General features: G+C 39.2%; 1 protein-coding gene across 5 annotated transcripts in view; it reads left to right on the top strand.

Moving 5' to 3' along the window:
• The window catches only part of sh3pxd2aa (SH3 and PX domains 2Aa), a 90704-nt gene that overhangs the window by 46832 nt on the left and 23419 nt on the right, over positions 1-20453 (top strand). For 4 of the 5 annotated variants that reach the window (XM_085912006.1, XM_085912007.1, XM_085912005.1 and 1 more), the window contains one exon: positions 8941-8966. In XM_085912006.1, coding sequence (XP_085768132.1) covers positions 8941-8966 — 26 coding nt within the window. Of the gene's footprint in view, positions 1-8940; positions 8967-14042; positions 14088-20453 lie in introns of all 5 variants that reach the window. The other variant, XM_085912008.1, reaches the window with a different exon arrangement.

Raw genomic sequence — 20453 nt, 5'->3', positions numbered from 1 at the left:
CAAGCACAGCCATGAAGACCCCAAGAAACTCCCCAAACAACTCCGAGACAAAGTTGTTGAGAAGTCAGGTTTGGGTTTAAAAAAAAAAAAAAAACAACAACTTAACTTTACATAATCCCAAGGAACACCATCAAACCCATCAAAATTAAATACAAACGTTATGGCACCAAAATAAACTTGCCAAGAGGAGAAGAACCGGGCGGAACCAGGTTGTTATGGAGTCACAGCCTGTTTTAGCTGATGAAATGTGTCCACTTCATCGCTGCTTCGAGGAAGTTTGATGAGGAGCGAGTAGCATGTTGGGGGTTCCACTCGGAAGGAGGGGACCTCAACAACAGGGAAGAGTAAAGGCCAACTGTGCACCCACTTGAAAAATTATCTCAGTTGTTCAGATGTGAGACTTAGGCATAGAGGTCAAATGGAAGCGTAGCTTCTGAATTTAGGGAAATCTTTCTGACAAGAACATACTGCCGTCAACCATACACTCATTCAGTGATATTTAAGAAGCCATACAAATAGTATAAAATTAAATTGTCCTGACGTGAAAGTATTTGGAAAAAAAACAACAGAATTAGGGAGTAGCCAATTTAAAATCCTTCACCACTTGGACAAAATGTGCGATTGCAGAAAAAACAAGTTGTCTGCCAAAATCAGGGAGGAGCCAATTTAAAATCATTCACCACTTGGACAAAATGTGCGATTGCAGATGACATATTCAATGCCGGCAGGATGCATGGAAGTGTCAGGTGATGGAGATTAAGATGCCAAATGCAGAGAAGCTGTGGTATGATAAAAACCATTTACCGCAATTTCGGACTATAAGTCGCTCCGGAGTATAAATCGCACCACCCATAAAATGCACAAAGTGAAAAAAAACATATTTAAGTCGCACCGGAGTATAAGTCGCACTTTTGGGGCAAATTATTTGTCAAAATCCAACACCAAAAACAGACATGAACCAAAAACAACAGGATAAACGATACGGTATGCTAACGTGACATATACACAAACGAGGAGCTGAGAACGGGCCTGATGTAACATTCAGAGTTATTCAAGTAAGTATTACATAAATAACACGTTTATCAAACCATCTGTGTCACTCCAATTCATTAAATCCATTGATTGTGCTTTATGTAAACAATGCCGCGTATGCGCCGCATATGCTGACGTCGGACCCGTAAATTGCATTTCTAATTATTCCACAGACCCATATAATGATATATAAAGTATATTTCAAATAACTATCATATTACAACAATATTATCAAATCATCTGTGTCACTCCAAATCATTAAATCCATCGATCAAATTCCTCGTTCTTTATGTCAACAACGGTGCGCGTGCGCTGCAGAGACCTAGTATATAACTATATTGTAGCGCTAACAAAGTACCAGGAAAGACGTGGGTTTGGTAAACGGCTCTTTATTTAACAAAACGAGTTCAACGAGCCAAGAACTACTGAGCTTCCAGCCACGGAGGTGGAAGAGAGCTCCCGTCGAGAAGGACCGGGCGTGCGTAAAAGCCATAATAATTTTTCAAACCTTCTGTGTCACTCCAAATCATTAAATCCTTCAAACTCCTCGTCCTCCGTGTCACTTAAAAACAAAGCCGCTAATGATGCCGGTAGTACGTGGGGCCCTTCGTCATCTTTGTCATCCCGTGATCGAATCCTTTGTCCTTTATGTAAACAACCGCCGCGCGCCACGGGTGATGTCACTTGCAGTTCAAATGACAGTAATCCCTTGCTACATCGCGGTTCGTTTTTCGCAGTTTCACTACATCGCAGATTTTTGAAGTTTGAAAATTTGTGAAAAAAATCACATATAAGTCGCTCCTGAGTATAAGTCGCCCCCCCCCCCCCCACCGAAACTATGATAAAAACCGTGACTTATAGTCCGAAAATTACGGTAATTTAAATTAAACAAAAAGGCAACCAAAGCACTAATCGACAGGAGAAAAAGGGAATACAAGTTCAACAGAAATTGCTCCAAAAGGGAGTGCTTGACAAAGTTCAAATAAAAGATGACTGAAAAATTTGACAACGAAAGGGATTTTAACTGTGAGCTGTGGCAACAAGGTAATGCAAGGGTTCGAGTACGATGCAAGCTTAGGTGATCACAAGGAAAAAAACAAAAGAAACAGTCAAAAGTCTCTGGGCATCAAAGTATCAAAATAACTAGCAAAACAAACTTGGACGTGACAGCACAAATCACAGCATATTTGCTTATTACTTATTCATTGCTCTTGTCTCTTCATTTTTACTCTTTGTGCTATTTGCTTGTATGTGTTGTGTAATGTGTCTAGTCACCGTGGGACGGTGGGAAACGTAATTTCGATCTCTTTGTATGTCTTAACAAGTGAAGAAATTGACACTAAAGCAGACTTTGACTTTTGACTTTGACTTTGAACTCACAGCATAGAGAACAGATGACAGTGACACAACAAAGACTGATCAGAAAGGAGGGAACTAAATACAAACAGCTGATTGGAAGACACAAGGGGTACAGGCTAACAAGAACAAGTGGAACCAATTACTTGAGAGAGACATTGAAGATGAGGAACACAAGAAAAACATGACAATGAACACAAGAAACACAAGTCAAAGTCCAAATCAAAACCAAATAAACTAAAACCATGACAGAAAATGAGTCAATCTTATGTCACTTCAATCCAATCACTTTCAAGATGAATGCCCTGTTTGAAAGAACCATCCAGCCATCCATCCATTATCTAAGCTGCTTAGCCTGTCCTCAAGTGTTGCGGGTACACTGGAGCCTCAGACTTTGGCCAGTAGGCGGGGTACACTCCAAACTGGTTGCCAGCCAATCGCAGGGCACACACAAACATACAATCTTTCACACTCATAATCACACCTATGGATATTATCAAGCTTTATTGTATGTGTCAAGGTTAAATAATTTGGGATTTTCAAAACAATTCGGTTTTATTTTATTTTGACTTGTAGTTTTTAAATTCAGTTAGTTTTGATTTACAGCAAGTTTGTTAGTTTCTAATTTTATTATAAACATGCGTCATTTTAGTTTAATCAGTTGAATTAGTATAATCAGTATTAGTATTAATTTTGTCTTAATATATAAAGTATTTGTTGTGTAAGAAAAGGAGCTCTTGATTAGTGTGTCATAAAGTAAACTAAAATTCTCAAATAACTTTGTGTCTGCTCACATTCTTAAGTCTTTCAAATATTTCTATTCTGAACTCTTGTTGGATCTGTCTTGCTTCACTCTTCATATAAGAAAGCTATTTCAAGCAGATAGAACTGTTTTGAATACCCCAAACCTTGTATATCTATTTTTCATCTTATTTGAAAAGTGGCTTTCTTTTTATCGTATCTTTTCTATAATCTTGTGATTTAAGCTCACTCACGTCCTGGGCCGCTGGTAGGGTGTCTGCCTGGAAAGCATTATCTACAAACCATAATGTTGACAAATGGAGCCATTAATATGCACATAGAATGGCACTTGCCACTGGCCCACAAATGTTGGTGAACTTTTTGATAGAGATTATCATCATTCATTGTGCCCGCTCCCCTAGCTTACCATGAAAAACAATAAGGATCTGACCTTGCTTGGTGTCTGAGGGAGAGAAATGCTGTATGATTGTCAGGTTGTTTGCCAAAATCATGACCTTGTGTTATTTGTCATGTTTCTGACTCGTTAAAGGAGACTACGAAAAACGTTTTTACCCGTTGATTGAGTGAAGACAGATATACTTACCGTTTGAGGAATATGTTTGTGAGGAATACTGATGGTTTTTTTTGTGGTGGTGTGCATCAGCCTCTGTTGCAATACTGCAGTGACCAAAGCTCTTCAGAAAACCTCTTCATCTACTTCAAGAAGTGGGGGTGAAACAATAGAGTACGATTCAAGTGGCAGTTTTCCTCATAATTGGCAACATGCTGAGTTGAGTTGTTAGATGCAGAAAAAAATGCGCGAGTGTAGGATCAATGGTACATTGTAAATCTCTGAGCAGGAATTCCTGTCAGATGGGCTGTGGCACATTAGTGGGACATGAGAAACAAAATCAATTGTGCTCCTGAAAATGATGCAGTTTCACTAATTCTGAAATCAGGAATCTGGATGTGTATCTACTCCAATGACCTATAGTGACACTCAACCATTAAATGCTCCTCCACTAGCTGGCAGAAGGTTTTCGTTCAGTGTTGTGCTGTACATTTTTTATAATAAATAAAACATGTACCTGGGCTCAATAAAGATTGAAAACACCTGCTTAGAGTATATCATGTTTGACTTTTTTAAACCCGTGTCCGAAAGAGAATTGGCTCACCTGTTTCAATATTTTTGGTGTGGAGTGTATACAAATAGAATTGGTGGCTGGATAGGTGCCAGTTGGCTTTGGGTGTGCTGCAGAGGTGCCCCTCAGAAGGCATGTTTAAATACGGGTTATTTATCTAATTTCTCATTATTCCAATCAACATACGTAGTTTTTAATGTAGCATATGAAATGTTTTATTTTAAGTGTCCCTGAGCATTTACAAACCCAATATTATATTGTTATATTCATATTTATGAGGCATATTCCACTCGGATTTTATCTTTTTCTAACTTCCAAAATACTTGAAATAATGACTTGTATTGGTGCAACAGTTTGACAGCTGATCGGTGTGGAATTGAGAATTTTGCTGATTGATTCATCATTTAGATCAAGGGTGTCCAAACTTTTTTTTTGTGAGGGCCAAATACAGACAAATAAAGGCCCGGGCCACACACTAGAGATGACATACTGACTGACACATGAATACTGCGTGTTTCTAACTTACATATAATGTGAACATTGCACTTAGTGAGAACAGTGATGCTGTCCTTTGGATTGAAGGATGGCTGACATGTCAGGAGAAAGTTTGGTGGTTGAGACACGAAGGACTTCACAGAGATGGCTATCAGTCATTCTGGTTCTCAGTTCTGGTTCTCTCTGGTTCTGCTTTTGTTCTGATTTAACAGAGAAAATGTTTGTTCACATATGTATGTCGAGCCGAACAGGCTCATTATTCTTTTTGCGTGGTGTCTCATCAGCGGAAACTTGGCATTATCTAAACTCTGATAGAATTCGGGGAGGGGGGGAAGCTGATGCTGACTCTTCAGAGAATCATCACATTGAATTTCTAATCAGCTCTAACTGCAGACTCTCTTCCACTTCTTCTGCATCTACCAGGAAGGGGGCCGAGAACAGCTTGATTTCTTTTTGAATGGCAGAAAAGTCTTGGAAACGCTGGCTGAATTTCGTCATCAGGCAATCAGAGACACATACTTCTCCATTTTAGCAGAAAGGTCGGCATTTTGAAAAGCAGACTTGATTTCAGATATTCTAGGGAAGTGTGCAGCATTAAAGCCTCGTAGTTGTGTCTCAAACAGCTTTACGTAGAAGGCTTTCATGTGCGCATGGAGGTGTGGCACCAGCTGTTCTTTGCCTTGTAGGTTCTTGTTCAGTATATTCAGATGATGCGTAAGATCAACTAAAAATGCCAGGTCGGCCAACCACAGAGGGTCACTTAGCTCATGAAGAGGTCGGCTCTTTTTTAAAAACTGGTCGATTTCTGATCTCAGCGAAAAAAAATGCTGCAGACCAGAGCCGCGGCTGAGCCAGCGCACATCCGAGTGGTAGAGTACATCCCCGTATTCAGCATCCACATCACATAAGAAAGCCTGAAAATCTCTGTGGTCCAGTCCTCTCGCTCGAATTACGTTGACAGTTTTTACGACAGTGTTCATCACATCGCCCAGCTGGACAGTCTCGGCACACAGTGCTTCTTGGTGGATTATACAGGGCATCCTAACAGCCTCACCTCCTTTACTCAACTGTAAATATACAATTTTGTAGTCCTCCATGAAAGCATGCTGATTCTCTTTTGCCTTGGTGCAGACCAACGATGCCATTCCTTTGCGCTCGCCAGTCATGGCCGGAGCTCCGTCCATTGTTACTCCACAGAGCGTGTCCCCTTTAAGCCCCATCTTCTCAATTGCCTCTGACCCAGCTTAAAAAATATATTTACGTTGTGCCTTTTAGGCTCATCATATCAAGCAGCACCTCAGTATAGCAAAAATTATCATCTACTCCCCACAAAAAAATTAACAGTTGCAGTGTCTGTGGCATCTGTGCTCTCATTGCATGCTATTGAGTAAAAATCAAAAGCACATGCCTTGTCTCTCAGCTTGAGTTTCACGTTAGCTGACAAGTCCTTGATTCTCCGCACCACTGTGTTTCTGGATAATTTAAAAACATTGTTGAAATCCAGCACTTTTTCACGGCACATTACTTCTGTGACTTTGATGAGGCACTGCTTTATGAAATCACCGTCTAAAAACGGTTTGCCGTGCTGAGCAATACGTTTAGCGATTTCATAACTTGCGCTTGTGGAGTTTTCCTGTGTTTTGTTGGCACGAAAAAAAACACAGCTGTTGAGCTTGCAGGCTCGCTGACATTTGCTTAACTTTCTGTGCTCGTTCAGCACCGGTGTACGATGTATAGCTCTGATGTTTAGTCTCATAGTGCCGACGGACATTATCCTCTTTCATCACATTAACATCTTCATTACAAATCAAACAGACACACTTTCTGTTGATTTACTTGAAGAAATACTCATTCTCCCACCGTGTTTAAAATCTTCTACACTCACTTGCTATATTACGTTTCTTCGGTGCAGCCATTTCTGGGGACTCGAGGTAAAAGTTTTTGTTCGCTTGATTTCGTTTGTGTGGTGGGGTCCATCTAGTGTTGAAACTGAGAAGTGCACCAGAGTTGAGCTCAAGCTTCTTGTGCGGGCCATATTCAGTTATGTTTTCAGAATTTGCTGCAGGCCAATAAAAACTGGACGGCCCGCGGGCCGTAGTTTGGGCATCTCTGATTTAGATCATTATTTTCAATTTCAAATTGTCCAAATGCTCTCAATTTTAGCTACTCAACTGTAAATATACAATTTTGTAGTCCTCCATGAAAGCATGCTGATTAACTTTACATTGAATTAAGATAAAACATTTGTTTTTACTTTGTCCTTTGGAAAGCATTGAGTGCCTATTTTCTTACGTGTTATGGACCAAACCAATAACCGAATCATAATAAGTTATGTTGGCGTATTTTCTGCACCCTCAATATGTTAATTTGGTCTGTTTTTGAAAAAGGGGTTGGAAATGTAAACACACTGTTTTGTTAATATTAGTCAATGATTAAACAATAGATTAATTGATTATTGAGATATTTAGTTTCAGCTCTAAACAACATAACATAAATATGCCGACCGTAATATGAAATTTAAAGCATGTGAACAGAACCATTCAAAAAATGTATTTTACCCATCTGTATTTAAAATCTATCAATCAATATTCTATATGCTGTTTAAGGAGCTGACTGAGTTTAGGTAGAGGGTGGTCAACACTGAGTTGGTCACCAAACAATATCATAGGGCACCTTTTGAGACAAGCAACCATTCACTGTCGCTTTGTGTCACTGGGTGGGTACTGTCGCCACGCTGTCAGCACAGATGGCAGGCAAGCGAACCACTAACAGCAAGAGTGTAAAAATACAAAGAAGAACATTTTACTATTTTAAGAGTAAAGTCTTGATACAATTATTTTATGTTATGTTTTTTTATGTTGCCATGTGATACATTGAGGTTGTTGCATTTTACAAACATTCTGTCTTACCCATCTCTTTGAGGTCACATGTCCAATGTGGCTTGAGATGGATGGGGTGAGGCACAAGGGGTCATGCCCCCAATCCTTATTTGTCCCACTATTCTGACAATGAAGCATATTCTTGTTGCTAGCACACAGGGATGGGAAGAGATGTCACTACAAAGCGTCGATTCTTCTGCAGTGGACAGATACATCAAATCATAGGGTGATGGATGAAGGCAGATGGCGATTTAGGGAGCCTGGGCAGGAATAGTCCAAAATAAACAGCTTTGGTAATCACCAATCTATAAATTTTGGTTATAAACCAATCACTAATAATAATTAAAAATTGAATTAAAGACATAAGATGTATGCAGTTTTCCCCCTCAAAATATAATTTAATAATTTTCTACTGGTATTTTTAAGCATATGCACTTTGTAACTCCTCCCAGTGATGTCATACATACTGTTAATATACAGTATATACACACAATTTATTCTTTACTGTACTTAGATTTATTTAATCCATCTAATACATGATACAACCGCATCTTAAAATATGCTTCTCTTAAAAAACCCAAAATTTCATTTGTGTCTAGTTTGAGGCTAGGATAATATGAGGCAGGATCTTTCTTCTGTCATGTTTTAGGAATCCTTTTCAGTTTCCTAAAATTCAACTATACAACAGTGGGATGGGTTCATTTCAGGTGTGATGAGTGTTGCGATTGGCCTTTGGGGGATACTTAGAAAGACGAAATGTACTCTGAGTAAATGGGGAAGGACAATGGACATATTGCAGGGTCTTTGCGTCTATAAATAAAACCTTGCTTCCTCCATCTCTTAACTCAATTATGCAGCCCGAGTCCAAAAGTTACCACTGACAATGCAAGAGGCAGGCAGTAAGTAAAAGCCACACATTTGTGTCTCTATCCATGTGCTGTAATCCTATTAGCAGCCATTAGGCAAGGCATTTTGAATACTTGGTTGTAATGTGCAGAGAGGTTGTCTTCTTGAAAGAGCAGTGGCAAAAAGATTATAAGAAGAAGCTGGTGGAGCCTCTTTGGTGTCACATGACTAATTATGTATGTATGACAAAGAGTCCCAGGCGAGTAGTCACTCCCTCTCTCCATCCCCTGGTCTTTTTCATGAACACATGCAGAAAACTCCATGCAAACTCAGTGACCAGTAACTGTTGTTTATAGGGATGTCAGAATCAAATGACAGTATGTATTGTTGTTGACCAAGTGGCATCTCCTGCCACTAACCATGTCGCTTTTGTGTTGCTTTTCCTTCAGGGACTACGGCTCCAAGCGCAAGTCGGGTAAGTCACCAGTTTTCTTTCACAATGCTCTTCCATATGCAGCTTCTGTTAGCTTTTTCTAAAACTTTCTTTGGATTAAATTGTGACCTCAACATGGAAGATCAATTTGCTCTGTCTTATCGAAGATGTCATTGGAACTTATTGCTTATCCTTTTAATTTATATCACAGTGAGACACTGGATTTGTTTTTTTTGTTTTGTTTTGGACTGCTAGATATGTGTAATAGCCCAGGATAGGGACTGACTGAAGTGTTCCTGGTCACATTCAGATGTCACAATGTTGATTATTTAAGCAAGTTGACTTAACAGTCAACACTATTATACTGTGTGTGATTTGCCTATCACTGATGAGATCCTCCAAAACGTGTGTTGGTCAATATCCCAATAATTTGTTCACAACATTTCATGTACACCTTTATAACGGTTGGATCAAAAATACTCAAATTTGAGTTGAAAATTGGAAGGGGGCACTGTACGTTTTAGAGAACTGGGGGTGGAGGGTTAAGATAGATGAGGTGAGCAAACATTCATATATGACATTAAGGTCGCCAACAATTAACAGGTCAAACTGTCCTCTTATATGCCAACAATTTATTTTTCAGTAAATAAGGGTTCAAGGGTTTTCTTATTCAGCTCAGAAACAAAAAAGGAGAAGAGTTTTCAGGGTTACATTTTAAACATTTGCTTGGTAAAAGCAGTAACAATGACTAGTTTTATATGCCGACAATAACCCTTTTAAAACCAGAATAATGACAGTATCCAGGTTTTTAAAAGCCATGTAAACACACACAGGAACCCGAATATGCCGCGATTCGGGTTTTTCGATTTCCAAATAAGGCTGCCAGATTACCCCTTTTCTAACTCAAATATTGTGAACGTGATCCCCCTTACCTCCTTTGAATGGTGCATTAGTTTGTGTTGTGTTTATGCTCCTGCTGTCTGCAAGGAATCTTAGTCTTTGTAGTGCAGGAATACTTGTATGGGTGTTATGCTCCCTGTAGCAACCCTAACTTAAATAGTTTGATTCCTCCATAGTATTTTCACATTATTTTCTGTCTCTATGCCAAAAATGATGCAGCGTGTGTATATAGACAGTGTGTGTATATCTAAGTCCGTACGTCATTTGGAGTGAGGGTGAAACAGACTGCTTTTTTTCCTGCTGTGAGTGATATGAACATGATGTGTTTTATTGATGGTGGAAAGTAACAAGCGGAAATGATGTCTCTTTGCATCATGATGTCCACGTGTGTTGCTGTTTCAATAGGGATATTTAAGCGAATCAGTGACTCTCTCAGGCATATAAATGGGATACTGTATTCTAAATGTTTCAAATGTTAGTGTAGTCAGTGAGAATGCCCCTGTCACATATAATAATAATAATAATAATAATACCTTTTATTTGTAAGGTGCCTAAGGCACTCAAGGACGCCGTTCAAAGATGAAATAACATACACAATCAAATATAAAAACTGTATAAAAGTAAGGAAACATCTGCAGCAGAATGGGGGGTTTAAGTATATGCTTGCTTCAAAAGGTGGGTTTTTAGGTGGGATGCAAACTGTAAAATGGAGTCGATGTTTCGAATGTCAAATGCCCAAGGGCGACCAAATGCAGCTTGAACCAGGATTTATTGAAGGGAAAGTGAGTTGGAAGGGAGGCAGTTGGGGAACCGACGACACAGACGGGAGAGAGACTCACGGCCAGCAAACAGACAGACCGACCGACAGAAGTCCACTTGGACAAGGTTAAAATTCTGACCGTGCGCTTCCAGACAAGACCAGGGGGAAATCAGACGACACTGGGCACAGACAGGGACAAAATAGAACAGTAGACACCGAAAGGGAGAAACACACGGGCAGGGCTCAAATACATGAGACAACAAGAGGGAGCAGGTGACAGACATAATGGTAATGAAGGGGTGTGGCTGAGCGAAGTTGCCGGCCGAGCGTTTTTGGCACGGTACGTGACAACTGTTCAAGCACGTCTCTATTGTGGGAGAGGATTCACTGCTTGATGTTGCTTGGGAAGAAAATCAGGAATGGAGCACCTATATGTGGTTAGTCAAGAATTGCGACACCCTCCAGCAAATCCTGCAGCTGCACAAACAGCGATATGTCTGAACCTGCCAGAAAGGCCAAGAGGTGGGTCCTGGAAACTGGGCCTGCATCTGGAGAGGGCACTCCAGCACCACTGTTTTAGTGGTGACAAAGGCAGGAGATCAGCAGTTATGAATTATAAAGGCAGAGCTAACTGCTATAAGATGGGGCGCCACGGGTAGTTGCAGATGTTTGGAAAGATCCTTGTGTCTGGTCAAAGACGAGCTTTTAGAGTTCCCTCCTTGGTCACTTAGCTCCTACTGCAGTGGTGCGAAGAAGGAACCATACCCCAGTACGTGTGGCGCCAAGATCCTTACACTCCTTACGAACAAGGGCGACTGTAGTGATTGTAGCAAATATCGTAAATATTCCTGCAAAGCATCGTATGCCTTCACCAGAGTTGTGCTTAACAAGCTACAAGAACTGGGTTTGTGTAGCAGATTCACAGTTATTTTGTACGAGCCGTTTTCGCATTGTTCTGGGAAAAAAATGTGATATGTCATATTTGCTCCAATTGTGTCCATGTTCTGTATTCCCTGATTGGTTAGTTGCCGATATGGAGGGCACTTGTGACCACCATGTCTGCTCATTGTGTAGGCGCTGTTGAAAATCTGGAGGAGTTTTTTTTTCCCAAAATTTTTTTGCAAACTACTGAACCATTAGTTTGGCTTTTTGGGAAAAATTTGAATTTGAGTCGTTGGCTAGTATTACACGAAAAAGTACACATTGTATTTACTTTTACTGAAAGGTAATTGAAGTGAATGTACAAACCAGATTCGGTTGAAGTTGGAAAATTGTGTAAAATGTAAATAAAAAACAAAATACAATGATTTGAAAATCATTTTCAACCTATATTCAATTGAATACACTACAAAAACAACATATTTAATGCTCAAACTCATAAACTTTATTTAAACTTAACTTAACAAACTTAATAATTTAAACTTTATTTTAATAAGAACCTGGACTCTTTTACTTCGAAGCCATGCTGTTGTAACACGTGCAGAATGTGGCTTGGCATGATCTTGCTGAAATAAGCAGCGGCGTCCATGAAAATGATGTCGCTTGGATGGCAGCATATGTTGCTCCAAAATCTGTATGTACTTTTCAGCATTATTTTGCCTTCACAGAAATATAAGTCACCCATGTCATGGGACCTAATGCACCCCCATACCATCACAGATGCTGGCTTTTGAACTTTGTGTTGATAACAGTCCGGATGGTCCACTTCCTCTTTGGTCTGGAGGACACGAAGTCCAGTGTTTCCAAAAACAATTTGAAAAGTGGACTCATCAGACCAGAAAACACTTTTCCATTGTGCATCAGTCCATTTTACATGAGCTCGGGCCCAGAGAACCCGGCGGCGTTTCTGGATGTTGTTCATGAATGGCTTTTGCTTTGCACGGTAGAGTTTTAAGCCGCACTTACTGATTTAGTGACAAACTGTATTTACTGACAGTGGTTTTCTGAAGTTTTCCTGAGCCCATTTGGTGATATCCTTTACACACTCATGTCAGTTTTTAAGGCGGTGCTGTCTGAGGGATCAAAGGTCACGGTCATTCAGTCTTGGTTTCCGGCTGTGGCGCTTACGTGCAGTGATTTCACCAGATTCTGTGAACCTTTTGATGATATTATGGACCGTATATGTTGAAATCCCTAAATTCCTTGAAATTCTGCTTTGAGAAACTATTTTTTCACACAGTTGTGGAAAAAGTGGTGAACCTCGCCCTTTCCTTCCTTGTGAATGACTGAGCATGTTTGGGGAGGCTCCTTTTAGACCTAATCATGGTACCCACCTGTTCCCAATTAGCCTGATCACATGTGGGATGGGTGTTTGATGAGCTTTTCTCAGCTTTCTCAGTATTTTTTGCCACCTTTCCCAACTTCTACTGGATATGTTGCAGCCATGACATTCTTAGTTAATTATTATTTGGAAATAATATATAAAATGCACAATAAAGTGAAAAAAAAAAACATATAAATCGCACCGCAGTATAAGTCGCACTTTTGGGGCAAATTTATTTGTCAAAATCCAACACCAAAAACAGACATGAACCAGCACCAACAGGCTAAACGATACGGTATGCTAACGTGACATATACACAAACAAGGAGCTGAGAACGGGCCTGACGTAACATTCAGAGTTATTCAAGTAAGTATTACATAAATAACACGTTTATCAAACCATCTGTGTCACTCCAATACATTAAATCCATCAATCGTGATTTATGTAAACAATGCCGCGTATGCGCCGCATATGCTGACGTCGGACCCGTTGTAAGTTGCATTTCTAATTATTCCACAGACCCATATAACGATATATAAAGTATATTTCGAATAACTATCATATTAAAACAATATTATCAAACCATCTGTGTCACTCCAAATCATTAAATCCATCGATCAAATTACTCCTTCTTTATGTCAACAACGCCGCACGTGCGCTGCACAGATCTAGTATATAACTATATTGTAGCGCTAACAAAGTACCAGGAAAGACGTGGGTTTATATAACAATATTATCAAACCATCTGTGTCACTCCAAATCATTAAATCCATCGATCAAATTCCTCCTCCTTCATGTCAACAACGCCGCGCGCGCATGCCGCACAGATCTAGTATATAACTCGTTCTTTATGTCAACAACGCCGCACGTGCGCTGCAGAGATCTAGTGTCTAACTATATTGTAGCGTTAACAAAGTACCAGGAAAGAGGTGGGTTTGGTAAACGGCTCTTTATTTAACAAAACAAGAGTTCAACGAGCCAACAACTATTAAACTATTATATATTTATATACAGTATCTTGATGTGCCCTCAGATGCATTCAGTTAATTTAAAGCAGTGAGTGTCGGGACCCCACCCCCCTTTTTGTTTACAAGGTATGCTTAACTTGTGCTTTACCATTCTATGGCCATCTTCTTTCTGTCAGACTGAATAATCTTTCTCTGCTTTTTTTTTCCATTCTCTTTTACATCTGCAGTATGGATGTACGGCATTACCGACAGCCCAAGGAAAGAGGCGTCAGGTAGCTTTGTGTGTCTCTGTCAAATCAGTACGTTTGCATGACACAAGTGAGCATATAATACCCATGTTATTGCAAAAAATTGCCAAATTTTGTGTATCACACGATTGTAAATGTGATCGGAACATACTTTTCGATTATTTTCTTTGGGTTTACTTGCATGAAAGTGGAGCCGCATTTCTCCAGTTTCTACCTCGGGATTTTTCTTGAATGTTGAATACTCTTACAAATACATAATAGAGCGGAAGAAAGTGCCAACAAGGCCATGGCTAAGGAAGCATTTCTAGGTACTTATTTTTGGATGCTGATTAAGTTCATGCTGCATGAGGCTTAGGACTTGAATCTTTAACTACACAAATGGCAACATAAAACAAGCATTGATGGTGACCTATTCAGCTTCTAACCACCAACTGGAAAAGACCCACTACTAAGCAATGTGAAAGTGGGGATACTTCCACATCAAAGGATGTAATTAACCTGAGCACCTTCGAAATGGGTCAAGGAGAGAAATCTCATAAAAACTGAAATATGGGGGTACCTCCACTGATTTACGCATGTGAACGTACTGACTGTTGAACGCATGCTCGGCTGTGTTTATGTGAGTGTGTCCTGCCGGCTGCATCCCACTTCTTTTTTATTTTATTTTTCTCATTTGCATTTCAGCCTTTTCAAGGCATCCAATTTACGTGCACTGTTATAAGCCTCTCCTTTCACCCATCTAGTCAAATAAAAAATGCAAGTCCTCCAAGCGTGTTTGCGACTCCAGCAAACACATTCATCTACAAGGGTGGGTAATTAATTTATCAAAAGGGCCGCATGAGAAACGTTTATGATCGAGCGTAATGTCAACATGCTAAACCCAACTGTGTTTAATATGAATTTATTTCTTTAACATAATCAGTAAATTGTCTTATTTTATTAAACTGATATATATATATATATATATATATATATATATATATATATATATATATATATATATATATATATATATATCATATCATATCATATCACTCCTATCATTTTGCATTTAAGGAGATATATATATATATATATATATATATATATATATATATATATATATATATATATATATATATATATATATATATATATATATATATATATACATACACACACACACACACACACACACACAAATACAATGTTTAAACAAAGTTATAAGCTCATCAAAACTACATATTATTTAATCAACATTCACAAAAAAATCCCCTCCATACTTTTTTTCCCACTTTTTGAGGGTAAGTAGGCAGAAAGTGGTACTATAATATTGTTGACAATAATACTATATTATACCGGCTCGGTGACGCACTGGGTAGCATGTCCGCCTCACAGTTAGGAGGGTGCGGGTTCGATTCCACCTCCGGCCCTCTTTATGTGGAGTTTGCATGTTCTCCTCGTGTCCGCGTGGGTTTTCTCCGGGCACTCTAGTTTCCTCCCACATTCCAAAAACATGCTTGGTAGGCCGATTGAAGACTCTAAATTGTCCCTAGGTATGAGTGCGAGTGTGGATGGTTGCCCTGCAATTGGCTGGCAACTGGCTCAGGGTGTCCCCCGCCTACTGTCCGATGACGGCTGGGATGGGCTCCAGCACGCCCGTGACCCCCGTGGGGACGAAGCGGTTCAGAAAATAGATGGATGGATAATACTATATTATGACACAATGATGAATTGTATTGGCCCGAATATAAGACGACTCTGATTATAAGACAACCCACTCTTTTTCAAGACTCAAGTTTGAAAAAAGACTTTTTGAACATCAAATTGAATTTTTATACAGAAAATGATTACATCTGAAACAAATGATTATAACAATATATTCAAGAGAAAAAGCATGTTATTTTGCCTCATTCAAATCATGCAAAAACTGTCTATCACATCTTAATATCTGAACATTTAAATATGTAAACTAGAGTGCAATCACATTTGGAAATGAATGGCTAATGGTTTTTGAAATGTAAATAAATACTGTGTTAAAACAACAAAATTGCAATAACTGCATTAACCATCAAAGTGAAGTCTAACTGTAACTGTCGTCTTGAAACAAATCTGAAAAAGGAAAAACATTGCAATAAAATAATGCAAACAGCTACCGCTATTGTTGGGGAGCCTGAGCCATAACTCGGAAGGTTATGCTCTTTTCGCCCCCGGGTGTCGGTCAGGAGGGAAGATGTGGTTCAGTTTTGATTGGTTTACTGAATTTTTGGCAAAAAAGTAACGGGCACTGTGGCTCATAGGGGCACACAGGCAAACTGGAAAAAGGGTATCAGCACACATTTGGTCATAAGGATGTGAGAGCAGGTGTGTGTAGTGTACATGAGTGAGTCTTTGAGAGTGTGAATGTGATTCTTGTGTGTGAGATTATTGTATGAAGGGTGTGTGGGGTGTGTTTGTGTGTGTGTGTGTGTGTGTGTGTGTGTGTGTGTGTGTGTGTGTGTGTTGAGGGTTTCTGCAACATACATAATAAACTGTGCGTGACGGTTCCGCTATACTAAATAACCACAAATGAAATACTCTCACCAACACACCAAACATAAGTCATCGATCGATACAACAAAATACATTTGCTGGCGACCGTTAGTCGCCGTGCCGCTGCGTAACGGCTACTCGTACGATGCGAGGCAAACTTAAAGGAGCGCGCCGAAGCTATCAATCAAACGGCGCACACACGAAACAAACCGCGGTCAGACAAACGGCACAACAGTCGACAGTAGTAACAATGAAATGTATATACTCACTTTGTATCAAAGACGCACACGGTCACAGCAACAAACTCAGTCAATACCAGCAACCTTTATAACTTACTGCTGCGCACAAGTTAATGGGTATAATGGCTCAATACCCCGAATGTAAGACGACACCCACTTTTTCAGAATTATTTCAATGCAAAAACCATCGTCTTTTATTCGGGCCAATACGGCACCAACAACACGCATTCAAGCACAATCTGTTAATATGCATATTATCAGGGCAAAACCTTCGTCCATTTACCTTTTACCATATAGGAAATGAGAATGTTGCTAAAATAAGGACCACTGTTGGGGTTGTCATGAGTGTTCTGTGAAAAATAGTCGCTCGAGGTGTCGAAAAAGTAACTACATATGTCGAAAATGTCACCAGGTCTGCAACCAAACCTTTTGCTTGCTTGATGGATATAAAAATAAAAACACCGCCACAAACCCAGCCAGACGGTGAAGCATACTGATGTTCCGCACAGATTTTATTTCTGAGGTATCTTGTTTATTCGTCATGGAAACATCGTAAGCGCTGCAAAAACCAATTACAAACGTAAATGCCTGCTTTTACAAGCAAACCAATGATCACTACCTCTATAAGATCAAACAAATACCTTGTCCCATTCTAGCCGGGTGATGGCGTCTATATAGTTGATGTAATCCGTAAAGTCCCTAATGTTGTACAGCAGCAATAAAAACATGCGACTTCCAATCTGACACACGATCACACATGATCTCTTTTGCCCCTTTTCAAGAGTCGTGCCACCGCTAATGACTCGGCACATCCTTAACCACTGGAAATCCACCAAAATAAAAGCACAGTGTGTTGAACAATAACACTAAAAAATAAAGTGTGTCATGAGAAGGATGAAAAACAAAAGTTAAACAGGTTAATATTTATGAGTCAACTACACCACTTTTATTTCGACTTCATGTTCTTCGAGGGTAGGTCAGAGGCTATGTCATGGATGGATGTGATTTGCCAAGGCCCGACCTATAGCAAGCACAGTCTTATGTAATTCCGGTTTAGGTGCATAAATAATGAACTAAATCTAATTTTCACTATGTTCCTCATACTTCACATTATGGTGGGCGGTAATGTTCATCTGATATTTTGAACAATTCTACACTTGCAGTTTTGTGAAAAGAATCTAGGGAGGCCATGGCTGTGCCCCAGTTCACAATGCAAGAGCTTACTTACATTCATTTGGTTTTGTTGTGAGTGTACTCCTAGACATTCTCTACAATATCTGGGTTAATCAAATTGACTTGACCCAAAGGTGTAGAGTCTCCATTCCCATTCAACATCATAAGAATTACTGTAATTGTGAGCCAGGCTCCCTCGTCAAACATCCGTGACCTTTACCACTGCAAATGTCCTTGTGGATGATTGGAGGGAAAGAATGCACAGACATGTTCACACATTTTGTAGAAAGTCCTCCCAGAAGAGTGCACACTGTATAGCTCTGACATTCATTCTCAATTAATTGTCTTTGTCAGGTGTCTTGATACTTACACATTGTGAAACAGCACTTGAAATTCAATAATTCCAAATAGGAATACATTACTTTTGGGTCTGCCAACTGTTTTGAATGAAACCCTAACTCTGGAACAAAGAACTATAAGTCAGTATATCATAACATATGAAATTTGCTGTCCTGCGTTTGTTTCAAAGATGTGTTTGTCTTTGCAGGTAATAGAGCTGCTTTTTAATCTTATGCCACCCGACCCTTTCTTTTTAACCCCCTTCACTTTGCCTGCTGACAAATCTCGACTCAGTAAGAAGGAACTTTATAGTTGCAAGCCCTCATTGGTATTTTCTACCTGTCACAATGAATATCAGTTTTCATTGTTAATTGTTGAACTAAAATAAAAATACTGGGAAATGTATGCATACATGATATTTTCCCACACATTGTCAGAATCGACCTTCCAGCTTCTCAAACATACCAAACATTTTCATTTTCACATATATAAAAAACATATTCCTTTCCTGTTAATGCATTTAAGGTTATAGTTTGAACAACTGCTCAAACTTTCCTGCTCAGTTCATAGAGTTCAGGGTACACCTTCCATCTATTTCTATACTGCTTGTTGCATTAGGGTTGCGGGTGAGCTGGAGTCTGTTCCAGCTGATTTAAGCCTCAAGGCAGTGTAAATACCCTTGGAGTGCTCATCACCTAATTTCAGGGCACATATAGACAAACATTTACAATTGCATTTGCACCTATGAACAAATTAGTCTTCAGTTAACGTGTGTTTTGGAATGTGGGAAGAAGCTCTAGTTCATCCAGCATTTGTTGTACACCCCACCTCCCTTGTGTTTTGGTCAGTTTTACCACAATGGCTATCTACTCAGTATTCTATGCATTTTTCTGCAAGGAGGCTCAACTAAAGAAAGTTTCAGTGACCCTAAATATCTTATTTGTTGTTATCTTGTTCATCTAATATTTCTAGTGTGGAAAGACAAGTGCATTTGTGCTCATGAAACTTCCCCAGCAAAGTGGACATTTACTCTGATACTTCGTCCAGGAGAGCTATGTTACACTAGGAAAAGTTGTAAACCACATGTAAACCAACTGACATACTCGCAAAACCTATTTCTTCTTGGATGACGAGCAGTCATTGCTAAATCACATTGCTCGCGACATTGGCCGCAATGTATGTTACTGTAAATTGTTTTGATCCTTCTCTACGTAAAATGGAAAGCAAAATGAGTTTTCGAGGTTGTTGTTTGAACTGAGCTTTTAGCCATCTCCTAAATATGTCCAAGTGGCTTATGGAGTAAATGAGAGTCCATTTACCTGATTAAAAAAAAGGGCCTTTCAAGGTGTGAATGAGTCCTTATGAGGTATTAGATATAATAAAGAAGCCTTTTAGGTCAAATGTAAAACTTTTCAAGATGTCCAACTGGCCACAGTTTTGTGAATTACTAAACTAGGAGTGTAATAATTTATTTTATCAACGATTCAATTGGAATCATTATTCGCAGTTACCAATTTATTTAAAAGAAAATGGTTTCTTAAGAATGATACAACGCAAAATGACTCAGTGACTTGAAATAAATTCAGTAACATTTTAGCTAAAAAGTCAACCAGTGCAAAATGAACACCTGAATTCCTGCCGATTCTTATTGCTTATTGTTAGTGAATCTGATCAAATTAATCGTTTTCATTAAATACAAATATTTCCCCCCATGTTTTTTTATCGAAAATACATAGGAGGAAACATACATTTTATGAGTCGGTCCCCAGTCGGGTCATATCTAGAAATTAGTGCCCAAGTTTCAATGCTGAAAATCACTTGCTGTCTTTGATGACACAATTTAAATGGATCAACAAATATGTAATTCTTTTGGATTTCCTGAAAAGTGATGGTTTTAGAACATTCTGCCCAACACCATTGTTATGTGAGTTTTATTTTTTATTTTTATTTTTTAAATACTAGTTTGGTCATATTTTTCCCCATAGTAAAGATTTGTGGATGTAATTGGTGTTATGGGCATGTCCTTGGTAAAATGTCTCCACTGTAAGGGGTCCCTAGATCCAAAAGCTTTAAGAATTCCTGTTCCAACAGTGAAATACTAATGATTTTAAAACAATTAGAAGTTTCC

Source organism: Syngnathus leptorhynchus, chromosome 5, assembly GCF_054491065.1.
Source record: "Syngnathus leptorhynchus isolate UIUO chromosome 5, UIUO_Slep, whole genome shotgun sequence".
Classification (NCBI taxonomy): domain Eukaryota; kingdom Metazoa; phylum Chordata; class Actinopteri; order Syngnathiformes; family Syngnathidae; genus Syngnathus; species Syngnathus leptorhynchus.
This window is presented reverse-complemented; position numbering and strand designations above follow the sequence as displayed.